The 21,681-nt window shown below is 40.8% G+C and overlaps 1 protein-coding gene and 1 non-coding gene across 3 annotated transcripts in view; both read right to left on the reverse strand.

Moving 5' to 3' along the window:
* Positions 1-325: 325 nt before the first annotated feature.
* The window catches only part of ARHGEF28 (Rho guanine nucleotide exchange factor 28), a 292,201-nt gene continuing 270,845 nt past the window's right edge, over positions 326-21,681 (reverse strand). For both annotated transcript variants that reach the window (XM_053588797.1, XM_053588806.1), the window contains one exon: positions 326-1,466. In XM_053588797.1, coding sequence (XP_053444772.1) covers positions 1,303-1,466 — 164 coding nt within the window. In that variant the 3' untranslated portion in view covers positions 326-1,302. The remainder of the gene's footprint in view (positions 1,467-21,681) is intronic.
* On the reverse strand, positions 8,693-8,811 carry LOC128592346 (5S ribosomal RNA). The gene has a single exon (XR_008381846.1). It is a non-coding gene; the product is annotated as a 5S ribosomal RNA (ribosomal RNA).

Below are 21,681 nucleotides of genomic sequence, written 5' to 3' on the forward strand. Positions count from 1 at the left end.
TAGACCAGGCCCAGCTTGAACTTTTTAATGTAATTATGATAAAAGTTGCCAGAAACAGCAAAAGTCAGAAAAACAGTGCCCTAGAAAAGGCTTTAAAAAAAAAAAAAAAAAAAGCTATGGCTTGCGTAAGTGAAAATGTAGATAAAAAACTTGCAACTTTATGGAAAAAAAAATGGGTGAAATTTTTTCCCTATCACATCTCTCTCCTAGTAGGGCTATAATTCTAAATGAATTTTATAGTCCTCCTTTATTTTCACTTTTCAAAGAATGTGCGTGAAATGTTTCATTATGGTCCTACACTTAATATTAAAATGACAAAGTAAAATAATGAGGTAAAAGGTATTTATTGACACCAAAACATATACAAGTTATTCTGAACCAGATGAAACTATTTCCTGGGTTCTCACACAGAGACCGATATTACTCTAAAGGCAAGATGTATCAGCTTTCCTTTGTGGAGTGGAGAAGTACGTCCAGCAGCACTCTTCACCAAGAGTTTTTGTCTTCAAAACCCTGCTGGGAACTGGTGAGCGGTAGCTGTTGGTGCCAGTGCGGCAGGTGCCAGTGGGACAAGCCAGCTGACAGACATGAGGCCGCCAAAGGAGTTTCACTATTTACATCAAAACCGACCTGCAGGGGGCTCTGGGCCTCTGGGCTGTGTTGAAAGGTGATGCTAAACTGTGCCTTGACCCCCTCCACCATCATGAGGACAAAGTATCTGCAAAGCACGTGGTTCGGGTCCTAAGTGTGTCCAGACTGTGTCTCTGGCACAGTGGCCAACCAATCACAACAGATGCCTAGGCAGGACCACCTCTGATGCCCCCAAAAGACATTAGCACATAAAAGCTAGCTGAGAAACAGCCTTTCCCACATCCTCCTCTGCCTTTTGGGGCACTGAGGCTACTCTTGATAAGCAAGGGACTGTGAAAGTTCATCCTTTGGGCATATCACTCTTTAAATCTAAATGGAATCACTGAGATCTTAAAAGACTTGAAGTCCTGATGATATGGTAGAAAATGCAATGTGCAATTTTACTGTAGGGTCCAAAATACTTCTAAAATACTTCCACTTATTCAAGTTAGTTTCTCCCCCAGCAATCTGAAATTAGGTGTGATAAATTAAAGATTCTATAAACAGGGCTGTTTTCAATAACTTAATTATTAGACTCATGCCCCATGAAACAGTAAATATTATTCCTGAAGCAATTTGGACACAGACAATCATACACACATAGGGAATGGAAAACAAAGTTTCTCCCCAAAGTGCCAGTGTTTTGTTTAGTTTGGAAAAATGACAACACAATTAGAGGTAAACAATATTTTCTTCGGCTCCATCTCCAATTTCCCCGTCTTGTCTGGTCGTTGTCTGTAGATTTAGCTTTGCTTCTGTTATGAATGTCTGCAGCTGAGGGTGGTGTGAGTCTGAATCCTGGGGGGCTGGGGGCGCAGTCTGGGAGGTATCCAAATCTGCAAAAGACACACAGCACAGTTAGGGGACCTGTCTCAGGTCTCAGACTCAGAGCTCTCCAAGAGTAGGAAATCAGTGCCCAAATAGCCACAGAGAGAATGGCCAAGCCCGGGGGAGAGGAACATAACCGCTAACTAACGTTTTAGTCAACATCAGTTAAATTGTGTTCAGCTGGGTCCATAAATGTCTCCTGTGGCTAAAAAACACTTTTATAAAATTCTCCTAGAGAAGGGTGAAGTGAATAAAGACTGGTCATCATTCACAAGATTAAATCATTGCTGCTGCTGAGAAGGGGGGGGCCATTAATTTTTTTAAATGGGTGGAGGCCTTAGAAATACAATATGTAGTCCAGCTCCAGTCTATGCTGTGTGTATATATATATATGCACACATACAGTTCCAGTTGTGTAATAAACCATATTTACGTCTGCACAGGACCTTCCCTCAGAATATCTTGTAGTCAAAATTCAAATAGCATTTCAGGGACTTTACTGAGCTAGGCCAGGGGTGGGGAGGAAGAAGACCCTCCAGCCACCATTTGTTAATACGACACAAGTTACTGCGCAAGAGTAGCAGTTCCTGGGGAAAATCATGCCACTATCGACTGTGACTGAATCTGGGTGTTTTTTTTTTTTTTTTCTGGTTACCTAGCAACAGCAGGGCACTGTGGATTCTCCTTTTTCTGGTAAAGCCTTCTAATATTATGGTTTAAAGGAGAAGCAAAGGGGGATCTGACTTAAGGGAAGAAAGATTCTTGCTGCAAACCATATTCTCTGTATTGGTTCCACTGACCACCCTTCCCAAGGCTCGGGCATCTGGAAAAATGACAAATAACCAGCTTCTGTTGGAACAAAAAGCAGAGGAGTCATGGAGGTCCAGATGTCAGGGAGGGCGGGCAGCCCTCAAGCCCACCTGTTCTTTTCTCAGCTATTAAGAAGAGGCCATGATGACCTGCGCCGCATTTTACTCAAGTCTCCCTTATTTACATGGAAACACAAACTGCAGTCTAAGGACAAAACTGCTTGTGAGCTTTGCCCTCCTGACAAGGATCTTTAGTTGCTAGAGAAGGTGGTAAGCATGATTTGGCAGGTGTGAAGGGCAAAATGTCCCCACCAGGCTCCATCTTTGGTGGTGGCCTTTGCTGCACCTCAGGCCCAGGGGAGGGTCATAAGGGCCACAGGAAGTACACAAAAGTCCCCTGAGGGACGGTGTCAAGGGCTGAACTGTGCTCTGCAGCCAAGGAGGAGCCTGGGGGAGAGGAGGGCGGCAGAGCGGAGATGAAGGGTAAAGCCGTACACCAACTCCGCTCAAAGCTTAGGCCATCCCTGACCCTCTAGATGCCAATGGTAACAAAGAAAAACACTCACTTACATGGGGTGTCTTGATTCTACTGACCCTGACTCCAAATCTTGTACCTCAAACTAATGACTGAAAACAGCTCCTGAAGACGCCTTGCACCACCCCATTTCTAGAGTTCCTTGAACTGTCCCAGGTCTCATACTTTCATTATCTCTTTATACCTCAAAACGTTATAACCCCCAGTTCACAGGTTGGGAAATTAAGGCTCAGGCTAGTTAGCGCCTGCACCACACAGCTAGGAAGTAATCTAGATCTGAATTCGGAGGATTGTCACCACACAGAGATCTCTGCTCCTCTGCTCCAGTTTCCCAGGATCCTCATTTCTCATTGTGCTGGAAATGGCTTGACCAACTTTTCTGAATTAAAAGACCCTAGATATTTGGTGGTGCCCCTAGCTCAGTGGGTAGGGCGCCGGCCACATACACTGAGGCTGGCCGGTTCGAACCCAGCCCGGGCCAGCTAAAACTAAAATGACAACCACCACCACAACGACAACAAAAAATAGCCAGGTGCTGTGGCAGGCGCCTGTAGTCCCAGCTACTTGGGAGGCTGAGGCAAGAGAATTGCTTGAGCCCGAGTTTGAGGTTGCTGTGAGCTATGATGCTACAGCACTCTACCAGGGTGACAGCTTGAGACTCTGTCTCAAAAAAAAAAAAAAGAAACAAACAATAAATGGATCCTGGATATTTAATAATACTTTCTCTTCCTTAAATATAAAATTTTGAAGAGTCACCAAAAAGAAAGGAAGGGAGGGAAGGAGGAAGGAAGGAAAAAAAGGGATTTTGAGCCTCTCAAAACTGACATTGCAATTCCTGTAGAACTAGGAATCTCTCACATTTACTCAGACAGACACAGGTGCCCCCAGACAATGATTTCACCGTAAGGGCAACACTACAAATCCAGCTACAATGCTCTCCATCCCATTTTACTACCTGGGGGACAAAGTATGCCTATCTGTACTCCTAACACATTCACAGGCCCAATTTCTTTTCCCAGCCATTGAATGAAGCCACTTCAGTTTTAAATACAAATACTCCCAGATAAACTGCTGGTGTTGAATATTATACAACTGAAAAAAAAAAAAAAAAACCTCAAAATGCCCATTTGTGGATGCTATGGACTGAAGATGTCACCAGTGCCCCTACGGTGCTGCCCCCTTGCCAACACAAGGTCCAGCCTGGCACAAGGATCCCTACATTGAGAATGAAAAATAATTCACGGAATGAGGCAGCTGGGAGGTGACTGCTGACAAATGGGACAATTCCAGGCACACTGGAAGCCCTTAATCCTCATAAGCTTCCTTCCTCTGGGGTGTGAAACATGCAGCAAAACAATTCAAAACACTGGTGAGTATAGGTATCTGGAAAGTCCCCTGAATGACTTCAAAGGAAGCCTTGTTTAAAAAGAGCCAAAGGACCCAACGTGGATGAGAAAGAATTCTTTTAAGTTAAATTGTAGGCTCTCGTTCAGGAAGACAGAGAACCAAGAAAGCATAAGGCTGTGTGAGTGTGTGTGTCGGGAGTGTGCATAGGGGAAATGTAGAGGCTTACTCAGAACTGTTTAAAATGAGAATGAGAGTGGAGGAGAGAAGCATGTCCAGGTGAGAGCCTGTTGGGGCCAAAGGTGAACGGCCCGCATTGTAATTCCAGATGTATTACTGGATATTGTTGTGGTCGTGTGTCACCTGGATGGGAACTCAATTTCCTCCTCCGTGTTCCTTCTTGGTTTCTACCTGAGCTATGTAGCCAAGGTCAGGCTGTCTGACTTTGAAATAAGAAACTGTTCTGTGATTTCTGATTTTATTACTTCATGTCGGCACTGCGAGAACTCCAGCACAACAACGGCACGCTTCTCAAGGCCAGCCACCTTGTCCACACTTTCTACCCTGGAGAGTATGACCATCACGCAGAATGCTGAATTGAAAAATCATCTGTTAAAATTAAGCCTCACTGATTCAGAAAGCAGAATTCCTGGAGAGTAAAATTAATCATCCAATTCCGTGTGTGATCAAAATGCTCATAAAACTGACGGGCATGAAGTGGAATACCTTATTTTTAACAAGAAAAGAAATATCAATACTATCATAATTTGGTCGACTAAAACCCAGGTACTATTATAATAAAACAAAACTTCAAACTACAAAGTACCCTTCAACCAGGTGTCTCAACATAACTTTCACTCTTGACGTAAAAGAAATAACTTGATCTTTACCATATCTCTGGAAACTAAACAGAGTGAGTATTAGTACCCTTAAAATAAGGACAAATAAGCTGAAACACATAAATGACCCAAAGTCTGGCTAAATCAAATGGAAAAGTGGAATCTTGGTTCAGTGATTTTTTTTTTCCTGCTACATAACCAAGCTTTTGTTGACGCACTAAAATATTTTCCTCCACAAGTAATTTCCATATTCACTTATAAGGACCACCATGGGGGTCTAAGTTAGTCTCTTAACACTTCATTAGTTTTTAAACATTACAGGTATCTGCATTTTGGCTGGTACCAGTCTTTTTTCTTATGGGCCCATGGGACAGAAAATACCCCTGCTACCAAGGGACATGGGTGCAGGGAGCACTGAAGCCAGAAAGTCCCCTGAATCTTCCAGTCCTTAACCCCGGGTTGCAACCTGCTGGTCAACATTGTCATTTGTCACTTTTACACTTTACTCGCCCCACACTGAAATTTCTACTAAATAACTAACAATGAAGAGAATCAGCCTTCTCTTCTTTTGAGTCAACTGGATAATTGGCTATTTTCAAGATCAAAACTATATACTCAGCATATAAAATGCATCCTTACGTCCTACATACGTATTTAAAATGAAGGCCCCTGTAGCTCAGGGGGTAGGACACCAGCCCCATGTACCGAGGGTGGCAGGTTAGAGCCCAGCCCTGGCCAAATTGCAACAGAAAATGGCCGGGCATTGTGATGGCGCCTGTGGTCCCAGCTACTCGGAAGGCTGAGGGAAGAGAATTGCCTGGGCCCGGGAGTTGGAGGTTGCTGTGAGCTGTGACACTACAGCACTCTACCAAGGGCGACAAAGTAAAACTCTGTCTCAAAAAAAAAAAAAAAGTGACTCCTAAACTGTGAAGTAAATGAACATCTTTTAAACTGCAAGGTGAAATGTGACCTTGGGCAAGTCTTTTCCCCTCTCTGGGCTTCAGTTTGTGCAGGATTGAACTGAAAAGCCCGTAAAGCCTCTTAAGCTTCTTATAAAGGGTAGACATAAAGTTCGTGTGTAATTTAAAACAGGTTAACATAGTAAATTACACACAAACTTTACATCCACCCTGTATTGTACAGGGTGAATTTCCACATTTGTATTTAGGCCCAGTATCCACCAAATAATATCCTAGAGGTACACAAAAGGATTGCATTCTTTAACAGCTTTATACTCAAGAAACTCACTCAATTTTACCACCTGAAGGTGCATTTAAAATCATGTTTTTAAGGTAACTGTGACACATGTCCCAGCCCTGTAGCTTCATCTTCCCTACAGTACATATTTGAGGTGTGCCCACATACAATCCTCAAAGGACAGAATTTGGGAATTTTACGACTAGAGGGTAATATCTACAGTCAAACTCCACACTTGATCCCTGTCCTATGGGTACCATATTTTAAAGTAGTTTATTATAAATAACAGGTTTGTGACAGGTATAATAGAAAAGGGTTGTCTATAATGTTAAAATGTTTAATTAATCATTGCCTTTTTATGATTTTTTAAATAAAAAGCATTTTAAATCATGATCATTTTTAAGCATAAGTTTTATTTAAATCTAAAAGTACCAGTATAACTTTGATCATAAACATCAACTGTCAAGGTCTGAATTTAGCTCACTAGTGTACCTAACGGCCAGACCCCCAGAGCCCAGGGCTGTGCAAAGCATGTTTAGTCTGCTGTTGCAATCATTCATGACGCATTGTTCCACCCTCACTGTGTCTTATCTCATTCCATCCTCTCCAACAAAGGTCACAAAACATAACTGCGTGTCTTCTGAGCCTTGGCTCTGTTCTTGTTTATTTCAATCAAGTGTTCTGACTTGTAACTCTTATAGCTATATCCCTTGTGCATGTTCCTAAAATTGAAATTCACACTTTCCTAGAATAACTCTTCCTCAAAAAAAAAATGATTGCATCATTAATGTTCCAACTCTGCAAAATAAGTTGTATTCCCTATTTAGTGATTGATTCATGCTTACACTTTGAAACATTTAAAAAATCGTTTCCTGATGGCATTACTGGCAATCACTATTTTTTCTCAGGAGCATTAAGGCACAACATTTTCCTTCTAATGGAAAACATTTATTGTACAGAGCTCAAGGAATCTTCAGAGCAAAGGAAAATTGGTCTCTGTCCCTAATTTTATTCAACTCAATTTTCCATAGTGAGCCACAAACAGGATGTGAGCCTCTGGCATGAGTAGCAGTCTGGGGTTAACATCTGAAGCAAACAACCTAAATTAGTGTTATGATTCCCTTTTCTATTCCTCACATACCGATCCTGCACCTGAAATAAAATAAGTAAAGAATGCTCTTGGGATGTAGGGTATGTGTGTGTGTGTGTGTGTGTGTGTGTGTGTGTGTGTATGGTGTGTATGTATAAATCTGAAAAGTTAAAAAACCTAACTGTGCTAATTTTTTTAAGTATGAGAGTTAAAATTTTTTTAATAAATATTTAATACGTTTAGAATAGTCTAAATTGGGAATATAAGTAATGCTGAGAGGTAGCACAGCAATGAAAGCCATCAATAAAATGAAGGTGAGCTAATATTAACAGGAGACGTGCATGCTATGATGCATCAGCTCTGCTCTCTGAACTTGAATTCATTCTCACAGTCTTGCTTCTCCCAAGAAGCAGTGCACTGCTGTTACAGAGCCATGGCTTGCCTATCAGCAGGCCCCTCAGGGGTCTGGGGATGTCCTTCCTCATTCCCTTCTAACCTAAGATGCATTTCCAAGTGTATTTCTTTCAATAGGATTCTTATAGGTATTAATGACTAAAAAAAAAAAAAAAAAAAAAAAATACACTGGTCCAATAAGTTGAAACTCTGGATGAACCCAGTTTCTTAAATGACAAAACCTTTAAATAGGCTCATGTATATTCTAAATCTCTCAGAGGAAAAAACAAGTGTGTAGCATCCCCCAAACTTGGGGAACCTTTCCTCACAGCATGCCTTACAGCTGTGGTCCCCAACCTCCAGGCTTAAGATCAGTACCTAGTAGTGGCCTCTTAGGAACCAGGCTTTGCAGCAAGGGACAAAGCAAAGCTTCATCTGTATTTACAGCCTGTCCCCAGCCCTCACATCACCACCTGAGCTCTGCCTCCTGTCACATCAGTGTTACAGGAGTTCAAACCCTCCTGTGGACGGCATATGTAAGGGAGCTATGTATGCCTTCCTTATGAGCATGTAACAATAATGCAGATAATGTAATGTAACAATATAATAATAATAGAAATAAAGTACACATAAATGTTATGTATTTGGATCATCTTGAAACCATCTCCCCCTGTCATGGAAAAATTATCTTGCATGAAATCAGATCCTGGTGCCAAATATGCTAGGGACCACTGCCTTGCATTCCATGTAACATACTGTTAGCGAAAATTGAATTAAGAGAATTACAAATCTTTTACAGATTAAGAAAGAGACAATAGATGACCACGACGACAGAACAAATCAGAAGGGAGAAGTTGGAAATAGGTGAGATTTTTTTCCAAATTCAGAAACTTATAACCCTGGATGTAATGTATATCATCAGCAGTTGCTGAAACCATTAGGGAAAAGCTGATGGGAAGCTTTAAAATAAATGGATCAATCTTTTTCATTTCATTTTATTTTTTTATCATTATTATTGTTATTTTTAAGCCTACAGCACCCGGTATTCCCAGGAGGTCTCCCATCCAAGTACTAACCAGACCCAATCCTGCTTAGCTTCTGAGATCAGACAAGATCGGGCGCATTCAGGGTGGTATGGCCGTGGACTAAATGGATTAATCTTAATATCACAAAAAGCATGATGGGGTGCAATATGACATTTACACCACTATCAATGGAGATTTTTTTCACATCAAAAAATAAAGCCTGCATCTAATCAAATGTCTATTCTCAACTACCAGTTTACAAGAAATAGGGGGACAGAAGAACATGTTAAATGACACCATGGGAAAGCAATCAGCAAAATCCAGAATATGGGGAATTATTTTTTTAATATGACCTCATCTTTCCAACAAATAAGCAATCCCATCTTTTTAACCAATAGTGTAAGATTTTTTTTTAAAGGCAAGAGAATTTTAGATGAAAAGAGACTTAAGAGCTATGCCAACCAAGTGCAAGATGTGAAAGTATTTGGAGTTCAACAAACCAAGGGAGGGATGGTTATGAGACAGACAAATTCAAGTATTGACACCATTATTTTAAGTAACAATTGTTAACTGTTTTAGGTGTGATAATGATATTGTGGTTATATTTTTAAAAAGAGTCCTTTTCAATAAAAAGAGTCCTTTTCAAGAAAGGTATTGAAGTATTTTTGGACCAAATGATACGATATCCTGGACTTGCTTCAAGATGACTCAACATGAGAGAGAGAAGAGGAAAAGGGCATTGAACTGTGGGTAGATAAGATGCAATAAACAATTCCCTCTACATTTGTGTATATTTGAAAATTTCCATGGTAACTGTTTTTTAGTCCATCGCTTTCCATATACTTTGACTAGAATATCATAAAGCATTCTCTGTTATTCCAAAAGACTAGCTTCTCTGTATCTGATACAATGGAACACTGTGGCCATAAATCAGAGGCCTTTTCTGGATGACAAATATGTTTAGGTTCATTTTAATGAAACTATGTGACAAGCCATGGGCTATATCTGTCTGGGTTTACCTATCCCATAAAATTGATAAAGTTCTATTCAGTTTACGGATCCATAAAAAAAAAAAAAAGATACTGATTCAGATGTGGTCTTGGTTCTAGCCTAGGAAACCTAATAACATCTCCTAGGTAAATAGAATTCATAAAATATCTCATTTCATCCTCTGGTATATTTGTCCTTAGCAATGAATTGACAAGGTTCTCTTGGAATCTGGATTCCTATTCTTTATTGTTTTACATTTATAGCTAAAATAAACATTTAAAAAATAGGAAATAGTGGGTGGAGCAAGATGGCGGCCGAATAACAGCTTCCCTGCAACTGGACATGGTGAGTCTGGGGAGATAAGATTCCAGGCATCTCTGGCTGGTGGAATCTGCCTATAATCATCCCTTTGAGTCCCAGCAAGGGACTTCTGGACCCCAAGAGGAGGACAAAAACAGTGGAAAACTGACAATTGGTTGCGTGTGTTCGATCGACCTAATCCTGCCGGCAGCTGTACATACAAGCAGCAAAACGGAAAGGCCTTACGTGTGAACTGTTTCAGTGTTTTTGGACTTGGCACTCAGTTGAACTGCCTTGGGGAGAGCTTGAGCAGGAGTGCAGAGAACTTTGGGCATTGTCTAGGGCCCTAGACTGAGCCACTGAGCCGGACGGAGCTAATAGTGTACGGCTGTGGGCTGCAGGGAGCCATTGTGAGAGAACTGCCCTGGCAAGCTCTGGCCTCAGGTCCCAGAGCAAGGATCAGGCAGGAGCTAGTAACCTAGTGACTGAGCAGCCTAAAGGTGGGGAGTGAACTGCCTTACAGCCTTAACCCTCAGGGGCAGAGTGAGACCGGTTTTGGCACACAAGAGCCTCAGGCTGTTGCCCTGGGTAGAGTGCTGTGAATTCACAGTTCAAAGCAACCTCAAACTCCTGGGCTTGGTGCCACCCAGACCTCCATAAGAGCTGCACCACGACCCCCGACCCATGACCCGCACCCGCCGGGCTTCCGCATACCCTGACCAGGAACTGCGGGAGCCACACAACCCTGTGTCCTCCCTCCTGTACCCTCCCTACCTCCACACCGGCCCACCGATCTGGCCAGGGACTCTGGTAGCCGTGTGCCCTCCAGAGCCCTCCCTGCCTCTGCGCAGAGCCGTTCTCCTGGCCAGAGACTGCTGGAGCCTTGGGCTCTCTGTGCCAAAGTCACTGGGCGCCAGGCACTCCCAGAACAATGCATACCACCACCACCCCCTGTTACTGGATATGGGTGTGTCATGCTCCAGAGCAGCTTCCACAACCAGAACTTCCTGGCTGGGGCAGCCCCAGTGGAACTACACAGGGTCACTCCCTACAAAGATCCAGCAACAATAGAGTGATCCTGCTGAGGTCTAATCTTGCAGAGACACCTCCCCAACTCTGAGGACAGCCAGAGGCAACAGTGAACAACAATCATGAGGTGAAATCAACAGAAAAACTCTGGCAATATAAATAATCAGAGTAGATCAACTCCCCCAAGGATCAATGGGGCAAACACAGCACAAGATCCCATGCACAAACAAATAGCTGAGATGTCAGAAATCGAATTCAGAATCAGGATAGCAAATAAGTTTGAATTAGAATTCCAAGCAGTAACCCAAAAGATATCTCAAGAATTCAATGAATTCAAAGACCAAATGACCAAAGATTTTGACACATTGAGACAAGAAGTTGCAGACCTCAAAGATCTGAGAAACACAGTAGAATCCCTCAGTAACAGAATGGAACAAGCAGAAGAAAGGATTTCTGACATTGAAGACAAAGCTTTCAAACGCTTCCAAACTCTCAAATAGGAAGAGAAATGGAGGGCAAAAACAGATCACTCTCTCAGAGAGCTCTGCGATAATTGGAAGAAAACCAATATTCGTCTCATAGGGATCCCCGAAAGCAAGGAAGTGCCTTCACAAGACACAGAGTCTCTTCTCCATGAGATTATGAAGGAGAACTTTCCAGACATGCCAAGAGATTCTGAAATTCAGATAGCACACAGTTTCAGAACTCCAGCACGACTCAACCCAAATAAGACATCTCCCAGACACATCATAATCAATTTTACTAAAGTTAATATGAAGGAGAAAATTCTGAAAGCAGCCAGACGAAAGAAAACCATCACCTACAAAGGCAAGAATATTAGAATAACTGAAGATCTCTCTGCTGAAAACTTTCAAGCTAGAAGAGGATGGTCATCGACTTTTAATCTCCTAAAACAAAATAACTTTCAACCCACGATCCTGTACCCAGCTAAACCGAGTTTCATTTCTAAATGGAGAAATTAAATACTGCAATGACATTCACATGTTGAAGAAATTTGCCATACCTAAACCAGTTCTGCAGGATATTCTCAGACCTATCCTCCATAAAGACCAGCATAATCCTCCACCACAAAAGTAAACCCACCCAGAAATTTTTGATCAAATTCCAACTTCCACAGTCACAAAAGGATTAAAAATGTCCACTGGACTCTCGAAAGGCTTATCAATATTCTCAATTAATGTGAATGGTTAAATTGTCCTCTAAAGAGGAACAGGTTGGCGGACTGGATACAAAAACTCAAGCCAGATATCTGCTGCATACAAGAATCGCATCTTACATTAAAAGACAAATATAGACTCAAGGTGAATGGATGGTCATCTATACTCCAGGCAAATGAAAAGCAGAAAAAACCAGGCGTTGCAATCCTATTTGCAGACACAATAGGCTTTAAACCAACCGAAATAAGGAAGGATAAGGATGGACACTTCATATTTGTTAAAGTAATACTCAATATGATGAGGTTTCAATTATTAATATTTATGCACCCAACCAGAACGCACCTCAATTTATAAGAGAAACTCTAATAGACATGAGCAACTTGATCTCCTCCAGTTCCATAGTAGTTGTAGATTTTAACACCCCTTTAGCAGTGCTGGATAGATCCTCCAAAAAGAAGCTAAGCAAAGTAATTTTATATTTAAACTTAACTATTCAACATCTGGACTTAACAGACATCTACAAAACACTTCATCCCAACAAAAATGAATACACATTCTTCTCATCAGCCCACAGAACATACTCCAAAATTGACCACATCCTAGGCCACAAATCTAACCTCAGCAAATTTTTAAAAAATAGAAATTATTCCTTGCATCTTCTCAGACCATCATGGAATAAAAGTTGAACTCAAAAACAACAGGAACCTGCATACCCATACAAAAACATGGAAGCTAAACAACCTTATGCTGAAGAATAGATGGGTTATAGACGAGATTAAAAAGGAAATCACCAAATTTTTGGAACAAAACAACATCAAGACATGAATTACCAAAACCTCTCGGATACTGCAAAGGCAGTCCTAAGATGAAAATTTATAGCATTGCAAGCCTTCCTCAAGAAAACGGAAAGAGAGGAAGTTAATAACTTAATGGGACATCTCACGCAACTGGAGAAGGAAGAACACTCCATCCCAAAACCCAGCAGAAGAAAAGAAATAACCAAAATCAGAGCAGAATTAAATGAAATTGAAAACAAAAGAATCATACAACAGATCAATAAATCCAAAAGTTGCCTTTTTGAAAAGATCAATAAAATAGATAAATCTTTGGCCAACCTAACCAGGAAAAAAAAAGAGAGTAAAATCTCTAATTTCATCAATCAGAAATGGTAACGATGAAATAACAACAGACCCCTCAGAAATTCAAAAAATTCTTAACGAACACTACAAGAAACTCTACTCTCAGAAATATGAAAATTTGAAAGAAATTGACCAATACCTGGAAGTACGCTACCTACCAAGACTTAGCCAGAATGAAGTGGAAATGTTGAACAGGCCTATATCAAGTTCTCAAATAGCATCAACTATACAAAATCTCCCTAAAAAGAAAAGCCCAGGACCAGATGGCTTTACATCAGAATTCTACCAAACCTTTAAAGAAGAACTAGTACCTATATTACTAAACCTGTTTCAAAATATAGGAAAAGAAGGAATATTACCCAACACATTCTACAAAGCAAACATCACCTTGATCCCCAAACCAGGGAAGGACCCAACAAGAAAAGAAAATTATAGACCAGTATCACTAATGAATATTGATGCTAAAATACTCAATAAGATCCTAACAAACAGAATCCAACAACACATCAAAAAAAATTATACACCACGACCAAGTGGGATTTATCCCAGGGTCTCAAGGGTGATTCAATATACGTAAATCTATAAATATAATTCAGCACATAAACAAACTAAAAAATGAGGATAATATGATTCTTTCAATTGATGCAGAAAAAGCTTTTGATAATATCCAGCATCCCTTCATGATCAGAACACTTAAGAAAATCGGTATAGAAGGGACATTTCTTAAACTAATAGAAGCCATCTACAGCCAACCCACAGCCTATATTGTATTGAATGGAGTTAAATTGAAATCATTTCCACTTAGATCAGGAACCAGGCAAGGTTGCCCATTGTCTCCATTGCTCTTTAACATTGTAATGGAAGTTTTAGCCATTGCAATTAGGGAAGAAAAGGCGATCAAGGGTATCCACATAGGCTCAGAAGAGATCAAACTTTCACTCTTTGCAGATGATCGTATATCTGGAAAACACTAGGGATTCTACTACAAAACTTTTAGAAGTGATCAAGGAATACAGCAATGTCTCAGGCTACAAAATCAATACCCATAAATCTGTAGCCTTTATATATACCAACAATAACCAAGCTGAAAAAACGGTCACGGACTCTATACCTTTCACAGTAGTGCCAAAGAAGATGAAATATTTGGGAGTATACCTAACAAAGGACGTGAAAGATCTCTACAAAGAGAACTATGAAACTTTAAGTAAAGAAATAGCTGAAGATGTTAACAAATGGAAAAACATACCATGCTCATGGCTGGGAAGAATCAACATAGTTTGTGGAGGGGCCTGAAAGATGACGATGGCCCTACATGGCGGAGGAATGTAGAAACCTAACCTGTTGAGAGCTATGCTTCCCAGAGACAGGTGACGCGGTAGCTACCATGTGCCTTGTAGAGTAACCTGATCTTAAGTCCTTTCCCTAGCAACTGCTGAGCTTTTGGCCCCTAAAACGCCCATAGATGGAATGCCTGGAAAGTCCCAGGGTGTATACACCGGATGCGTGGGTAGAGGATGTGGGAAGGATATATAATCAGAGAGCTTGCTGTGCAAAAACGGTTGCTGTGCCGGAAAAGAAAGAGATGTAACACCCCAACAATAAAGCAGCTGCAACTTCTCCATTGGTGTCCTCGTCTCTGCTGGTCAGTGGCCCTGCGACACCGACAAGTGGTGCCGAAACCCGGGAACTTCGGAAGTCTCTCACAATACAGCTCTTCAAACTGGCACAGCGGCTCAGACCAGAGCTCCCCGGTGTGGGTCCCGGAGAGACTCACCCATCCAGTGAACCCCTCGCGCAATGACGCCGCGCCCACGGAGCCACGTGAGCCCCCTTCCCCTCGCCCTTTATCTCCTTCTTCCCCTACCGCTGATGTGTGACCCCCCCCCGATTTTGGGGGATCGCTCGCGCCTGGCCCAAACCCATGCCTCTCAGCAACACGTCTACTCTATTACCTGTGTTCCTCTCTACTAACGCCAGCCTGGGTTTTCCCATTGTCCACATGGATGACCAATCCGCCCCTGTCATTAATCTCACCTTGTCCCTCCCTGGTATATCCCCCCTAACCTGGGCCAACGGAGGAATCCTTTCCTACTCCAATACCACCGGCCCTGTCAACCATATCACCCCCCCTACTCCGGTCTGCGTTACTCCCCCATTTCTTCTTCTATTGGTTTCCCACTCCTCTTTCCCAAACCTTACAACTTTGTACACCCCAATCAGGACTCAATGAGAATATAACGTTGGTAGTTCTTCGCCTTCCTACCTATATGCCCATACCAGTGACCATTGACACAAACAGCTTGCTACTCCTAAGGTCGAAACGCGATTTCGGAGTCACCGCCACCATTGTCGCTGCTGTTGCCACAGCCCTCACTGCCGCCGCTGCCCTTGCCACCGCAGTCCCTACTGCCACCGCCATCAACCGACTGTCCACGCCTGTTGCAGAAGCCCTACACACTCAGACCACCATGGAAGGACACCTTCGTGCTGGACTGTTGCTAGTTAACCAAAGAGTAGACATTTTACAGCAGCAAATAGATGATATGGAGAGATACCTCTCCTTTGGTTGTTTAGTTCCCCTGCCCTCTGTGTGCGTTACACCCACTGTCTTTGAGTCTAATGGTACCCTTCGTAATATTTCTACCCAATTATCCCAATACCTTCTAGGGAGCTGGGATGCAGAGTTTGAAAACGGTACCCACCTTGTGTTAAGTCACGTAGTTAGCATAAGTAGTACCCGGGTGCAAATAGCTACCGCTCGAGACATTCTGAGTATGGTAACAACCTTTATCTCTCATGCCCGCAATTAGGCAGGCACTGCGGCTCTGGGAATTATGTTTCTAGCTGCCGCTGCCATGGGTATCAGGTTTATCCAGGCGCTCCGCCAAAGACAACAGTGAGATCGAGTTATCGTCCAACAGGCCCTCCTCGCCCTCCAAGCGGGAGGTCCCCCCCAGATCTGGGTAAACATGCTGGACCAGTAGCCAATGACGGGTAAGATCCCCCCGACATAGATCAACCTAAGACAGAGAACAGGCCACCGTTGCCTGTACCCTCCATGATGGGTAAGACTATGCTCGAGCAGGGGGATAACCTAAGACAGGCATGGCCCCGATAAATTATAAACAAAAAGGGGGAGATGTGGAGGGGCCTGAAAGATGACGATGGCCCTACATGGCGGAGGAATGTAGAAACCTAACCTGTTGAGAGCTATGCTTCCCAGAGACAGGTGACGCGGTAGCTACCATGTGCCTTGTAGAGTAACCTGATCTTAAGTCCTTTCCCTAGCAACTGCTGAGCTTTTGGCCCCTAAAACGCCCATAGGTGGAATGCCTGGAAAGTCCCGGGGTGTATACACCGGATGCGTGGGTGGAGGATGTGGGAAGGATATATAATCAGAGAGCTTGCTGTGCAAAAACGGTTGCTGTGCCGGAAAAGAAAGAGAGCTGTAACACCCCAACAATAAAGCAGCTGCAACTTCTCCGTTGGTGTCCTCGTCTCTGCTGGTCAGCGGCCCTGCGGCACCGACAATAGTTAAAATGTCTATTCTACCCAAAGCAATATATAATTTTAATGCAATTCCTATTAAAGCTCCATTGCCATATTTTAAAGATCTTGAAAAAATAATACTTCATTTTATACGGAATCAGAAAAAAACCTCGAATAGCCAAAACATTACTCAGCAATAAAAACACAGCAGGAGGAATCACGCTACCAGACCTGAAACTGTATTATAAATCGATAGTGATCAAAACAGCATGGTATTGGCACAAAAACAGAGAAGTAGATGTCTGGAACAGAATAGAGAACCAAGAGATGAATCCAGCTACTTACCATTATTTGATCTTTGACAAGCCAATTAAAAACATTTAGTAGGGAAAAGATTCCCCATTTAACAAATGGTGCTGGGTAAACTGGCTGGCAACCTGTAGAAGATTGAAACTGGACACACACCTTTCACCATTATCTAAGATAGACTCTCACTGGATAAAAGATTTAAACTTAAGACATGAAACTATAAAAATACTTGAAGAAATTGCAGGGAAAACTCTTGAAGGAATCAGACTGGGTGAATATTTTATGAGGAGGACTCCCCAGGCAATTGAAGCAGCATCAAAAATACACTACTGGGACCTGATCAAACTAAAAAGCTTCTGCACAGTCAAGTACATAGTAAGTAAAGCAAGCAGACAGCCCTCAGAATGGGAGAAAACATTTGCAGGTTATACCTCCGATAAAGGTCTAATAACAAGAATTCACAGAGAACTCAAACATATTAGCAAGAAAAGAACACGTGATCCCATCTCAGGGTGGGAAAGGGACTTGAAGAGAAACTTCTCTACAGAAGACAGACACATGATCTACAAACACATGAAAAAAAGCTCATCATCCTTAATCATCAGAGAAATGCAAATCAAAACTACTTTGAGATATCACCTAACCCCAGTAAGAGTAGCCCACATAACAAAACCCCAAAACCAGAGATGTTGGCGTGGATGTGGAGAAAAGGGCACACTTCTACACTGCTGGTGGGAATGCCCACTAATACATTCCTTCTGGAAGGATGTTTGGAGAATACTTAGAGACCTAAAAATAGACCTGCCATTTGATCCTATAATTCCTTTACTAGGTTTATACCCAGAAGACCAAAAGTCACAATATAACAAAGACATCTGTACCAGAATGTTTATTGCAGCCCAATTCATAATTGCTAAGTCATGGAAAAAGCCCAAGTGCCCATCGACCCACAAATGGACTAGCAAATTGTGGTACATGTATACCATGGAATATTATGCAGCCTTAAAGAAAGATGGAGACTTTACCTCTTTCATGTTCACATGGATGGAACTGGAACATATTCTTCTTAGCAAAGTATCTCAGGAATGGAAGAAAAAGTATCCAATGTACTCAGCCCTACTATGAAGCTAAATTATAGCTTTCACATGAAGACTATAACCCAACTATAGCACAAGACTATGAGGAAAGGGCCGAGGAAGGGGAAGGGAGGGGGGAGGTTAGGGTGCAGGGAGGGTGATGAGTGGGGCCACACCTAAGGTGCATATTAGAATGGGTACAGGCGAAACTTACTAAAGGCAGAATACAAATGCCTACAGACAATAACTAAGAAAATGCCATGAAGGTTACTTTGAACAGTTTGATGAGAATATTTCAGATTGTATATGAAACCAGCACATTGTACCCCTTGATTGCACTAATGTACACAGCTATGATTTAACAATAAAAAATAAATAAATAAATAAATAAATAAATAAGTCATTTAAAAAAAATAGGAAATAAAAGTAGTATGGCTAGCCCACAATAGCAAGGTAAATTTCAGGTCATAATCACAGCAGATTCATTTAATATGTACTATCAAATGAACGAATGAATTAGGGAATACCTAATTCAAACAGTCTATCAATTTTAATTACAGTGAGGGAGAATCACTAGTTTCAAATGTGATGTTTCAAAAGGACCTTAAAATTTTACTTAGTTGAACGCTTGTCTTCTTAGCAGAATCAAACTGAAAATGTAGTCAGGGCAGCATTGTATTACAGAGCTTCTGTTAAGCCACTGTCATTGTTTGGCCTTGGATAGTAATCATACCTGGAATTTCTATTTCCTCATTTGCAAATTTAGGCACTTGAACTAGATAGCAGTCAGTCCTTAACTTTTCCCCACCATAACACTCAGGATGACGTTCACTCCCATACATTTACCCAAATTATAGGGCATAATACAGATTAAAGTAGGCTTTAAAGTGTTAGCAACGCCAGGGCTAAAGCAGGAACTTCAATCTTTTCTCTCCATGTAAAAGTATGTCAGAAGGCAAATGAAGGAGATAACTGATACTATGAGAACAAACGTTAATTTTCTCTAATTTATGATACATATGAAACAGTCATTTACAAACTTTAGTAGTTTCTCTATCATTTCTGACATATTACTTGGGCCACTTCTCAAAACTGATCAAAATAGATGAAGGTACAAAATTCTTGCACTGGAAGATTTCTCAGGTTTCTTAGAACACTAACCTTTTGTATTTTTATCAGGTTCTCCTCCAAAAGTTCAGTATTTCCATTTATTTTTATGGTATTTCAAGGTGACCCATAAATATAAATACCCAGGCTGTGAAAAACCTTTAAAATCGCAAAATCAACATAACGTATGGGGTACTTACTAAATGCCAGGCACTGTTCTACATACCGTGTACACACCTGTCATTTAATTCAATTCCTACACCAATTCAAAATGGTAAGTATATATCAAATACGAAAGTGGGAAGCTAAAATAAACACAGGGACAAACCCAACCTGTAGAAAATGGAACACAACTCAGAACACAGAACACTGAGGACACTTTCAAAACTCATAATTACTATCTTCACAGAGATATTTTGGCCACAAAGTAAGATTCCATAAAACAGAAAATATAAGAACAACAACAAAAAAAGTCTTGGAAATTAAGATGCTAGCTACATCAAAAAAAGAACAAAAACTGATGGGATAGTAAGATGTTAAGGACACTGAAAAATCCCAGAAAGTTAAAAAAAAAAAAAAAAAGAAAGAAAGAAAAGAAAAAGGAAATGGAAGAAAGAAAAGAAAAATAAGACAATTCAAGACATCCAATTTCTAACCAGAAGCAGCCCCAGTAGATAAAACTGAAGAGAAACAATTGTTTTTAAAGAAGAAAATAAAAAAAAAAACCCAAAATCCAGAACTGAAGGAAATATATTTCTAGATTGAAAGAAACTAGTAAGTAACCAGTAAAAATAATTTTAACATAAGACCCCACTGAGGCATATTAGAAAATGCAGATGAGAAAAGACAGAAAGGCAAAATTCTAAAACCACCCAGAAATCGAGAACAGGTCACAAACAAAGGATCAGGAATTAGAAAGGCATCAGATTTCTCAACAGCAATTCTGGAGAGTGGAAGAATCAAATCCTTCAAATTCTGAAGGAAAATGATATTTTACTTAGAATTCAAGGCCCAGACAAATTATGAAAACCAAGTGTCAAAGCAGCAAAAATAAATAAAATGTAAAAGATATTTCAGCTAATCTAGAAAAAATTTACTTTTATTATATCTTATCTTCGGGGAATCCTAGAGATACATCCCGTCAAATAAAGGAACTTATCACAAAGGAGGAAGTATGGGGTTGACAGCACAGAGGAGTCAACTGGGGGGAGAGGTGAAGGGATGGCCCTGGGAACAGGAGGGCAAAGGATCCTAAAAGGGAAACTTCCAGGAAAGGAAAAGATGCTGACAGATATCGGCTGTATTGAGAGTGTATAAAATAATATTGATACGTTATTGAAAGAGGTACAGGAGCTTTGGAGGAAAACACAAAGAGAAGTGAGGAAAAAAAGCATGCAAGTGAGAAGTAAGGCAGATGGTTAAAGCCGCAGCAGATTGAACAGTGTGGTCAATAACATTCGGTGTAGTGTCTGCCCTTGCACTTGACTTTTCTCCAGCTTGAAAGAGTCCAGTTCCCACGAATGTCCTTTTCTAATCTTAAAGTTTCCACATGCAATTGTAAATATGATTTCTCTGAAAACTTCTTAAAGTACAAAACCCACTGAGTTTCTTCAAAAAGAATTAATTTGTTTGTATAAAGAGTGGACACTTTTGAAATTCCAAAATCTGCTGAGTTAGAAAAAAACTTTTATGAACAGGGAATTCACAGAATACCTTAAAAGGCAATAAATATGAAATGGCATTAAATCTCATTGGTAATCAGAGAAGTAGGGATTGAAAGAATGAGTTACCATTTCACATAAAAGCCTGACAATACTAAGTATTGGGTAGGATCTGGAGAAACTGGAATTCTCATGTATATTGCTAGTGACAGTGACATAGCATAACAACTTTAGGAAGAAATCGGTCATACAGATACTTGGCAAAACTGAAGACATCTTTATCACTTCTAGGCATTACAAATAAACTCTCATTCAGGTATCTGAGATTTGCCTAATATACTGAATATCATTTATTTTTGCTTTTGTTTTTGTTTTTTTATATATGTATATATTTTTAATTTTGATTAATCTGAGGGTACAAATAACCAACTCACAATACTTGACATTGTTTGGTAGCATCCCTCTTGTATAGGGAAAAATTAGGAACATCCTGAATTAGTAGGGTAGCGACTATATTGGCATTTATCCATGAAATGAAATAAACAATACAGCTGTTTAAAATGAACAATTTGTTCTATGTGTATGCATGTGTATGATGGATGAATAGTTACAAAAATATGTGTATATACATACATTTATATTAAATGGATACTTATGTAAAAATTATGATATATTATTATCGTGGATACATATAAGTAACAATAGCCACACAC

The sequence above is a fragment of the Nycticebus coucang genome, chromosome 1 (assembly GCF_027406575.1).
Source record: "Nycticebus coucang isolate mNycCou1 chromosome 1, mNycCou1.pri, whole genome shotgun sequence".
NCBI classification, from domain to species: domain Eukaryota; kingdom Metazoa; phylum Chordata; class Mammalia; order Primates; family Lorisidae; genus Nycticebus; species Nycticebus coucang.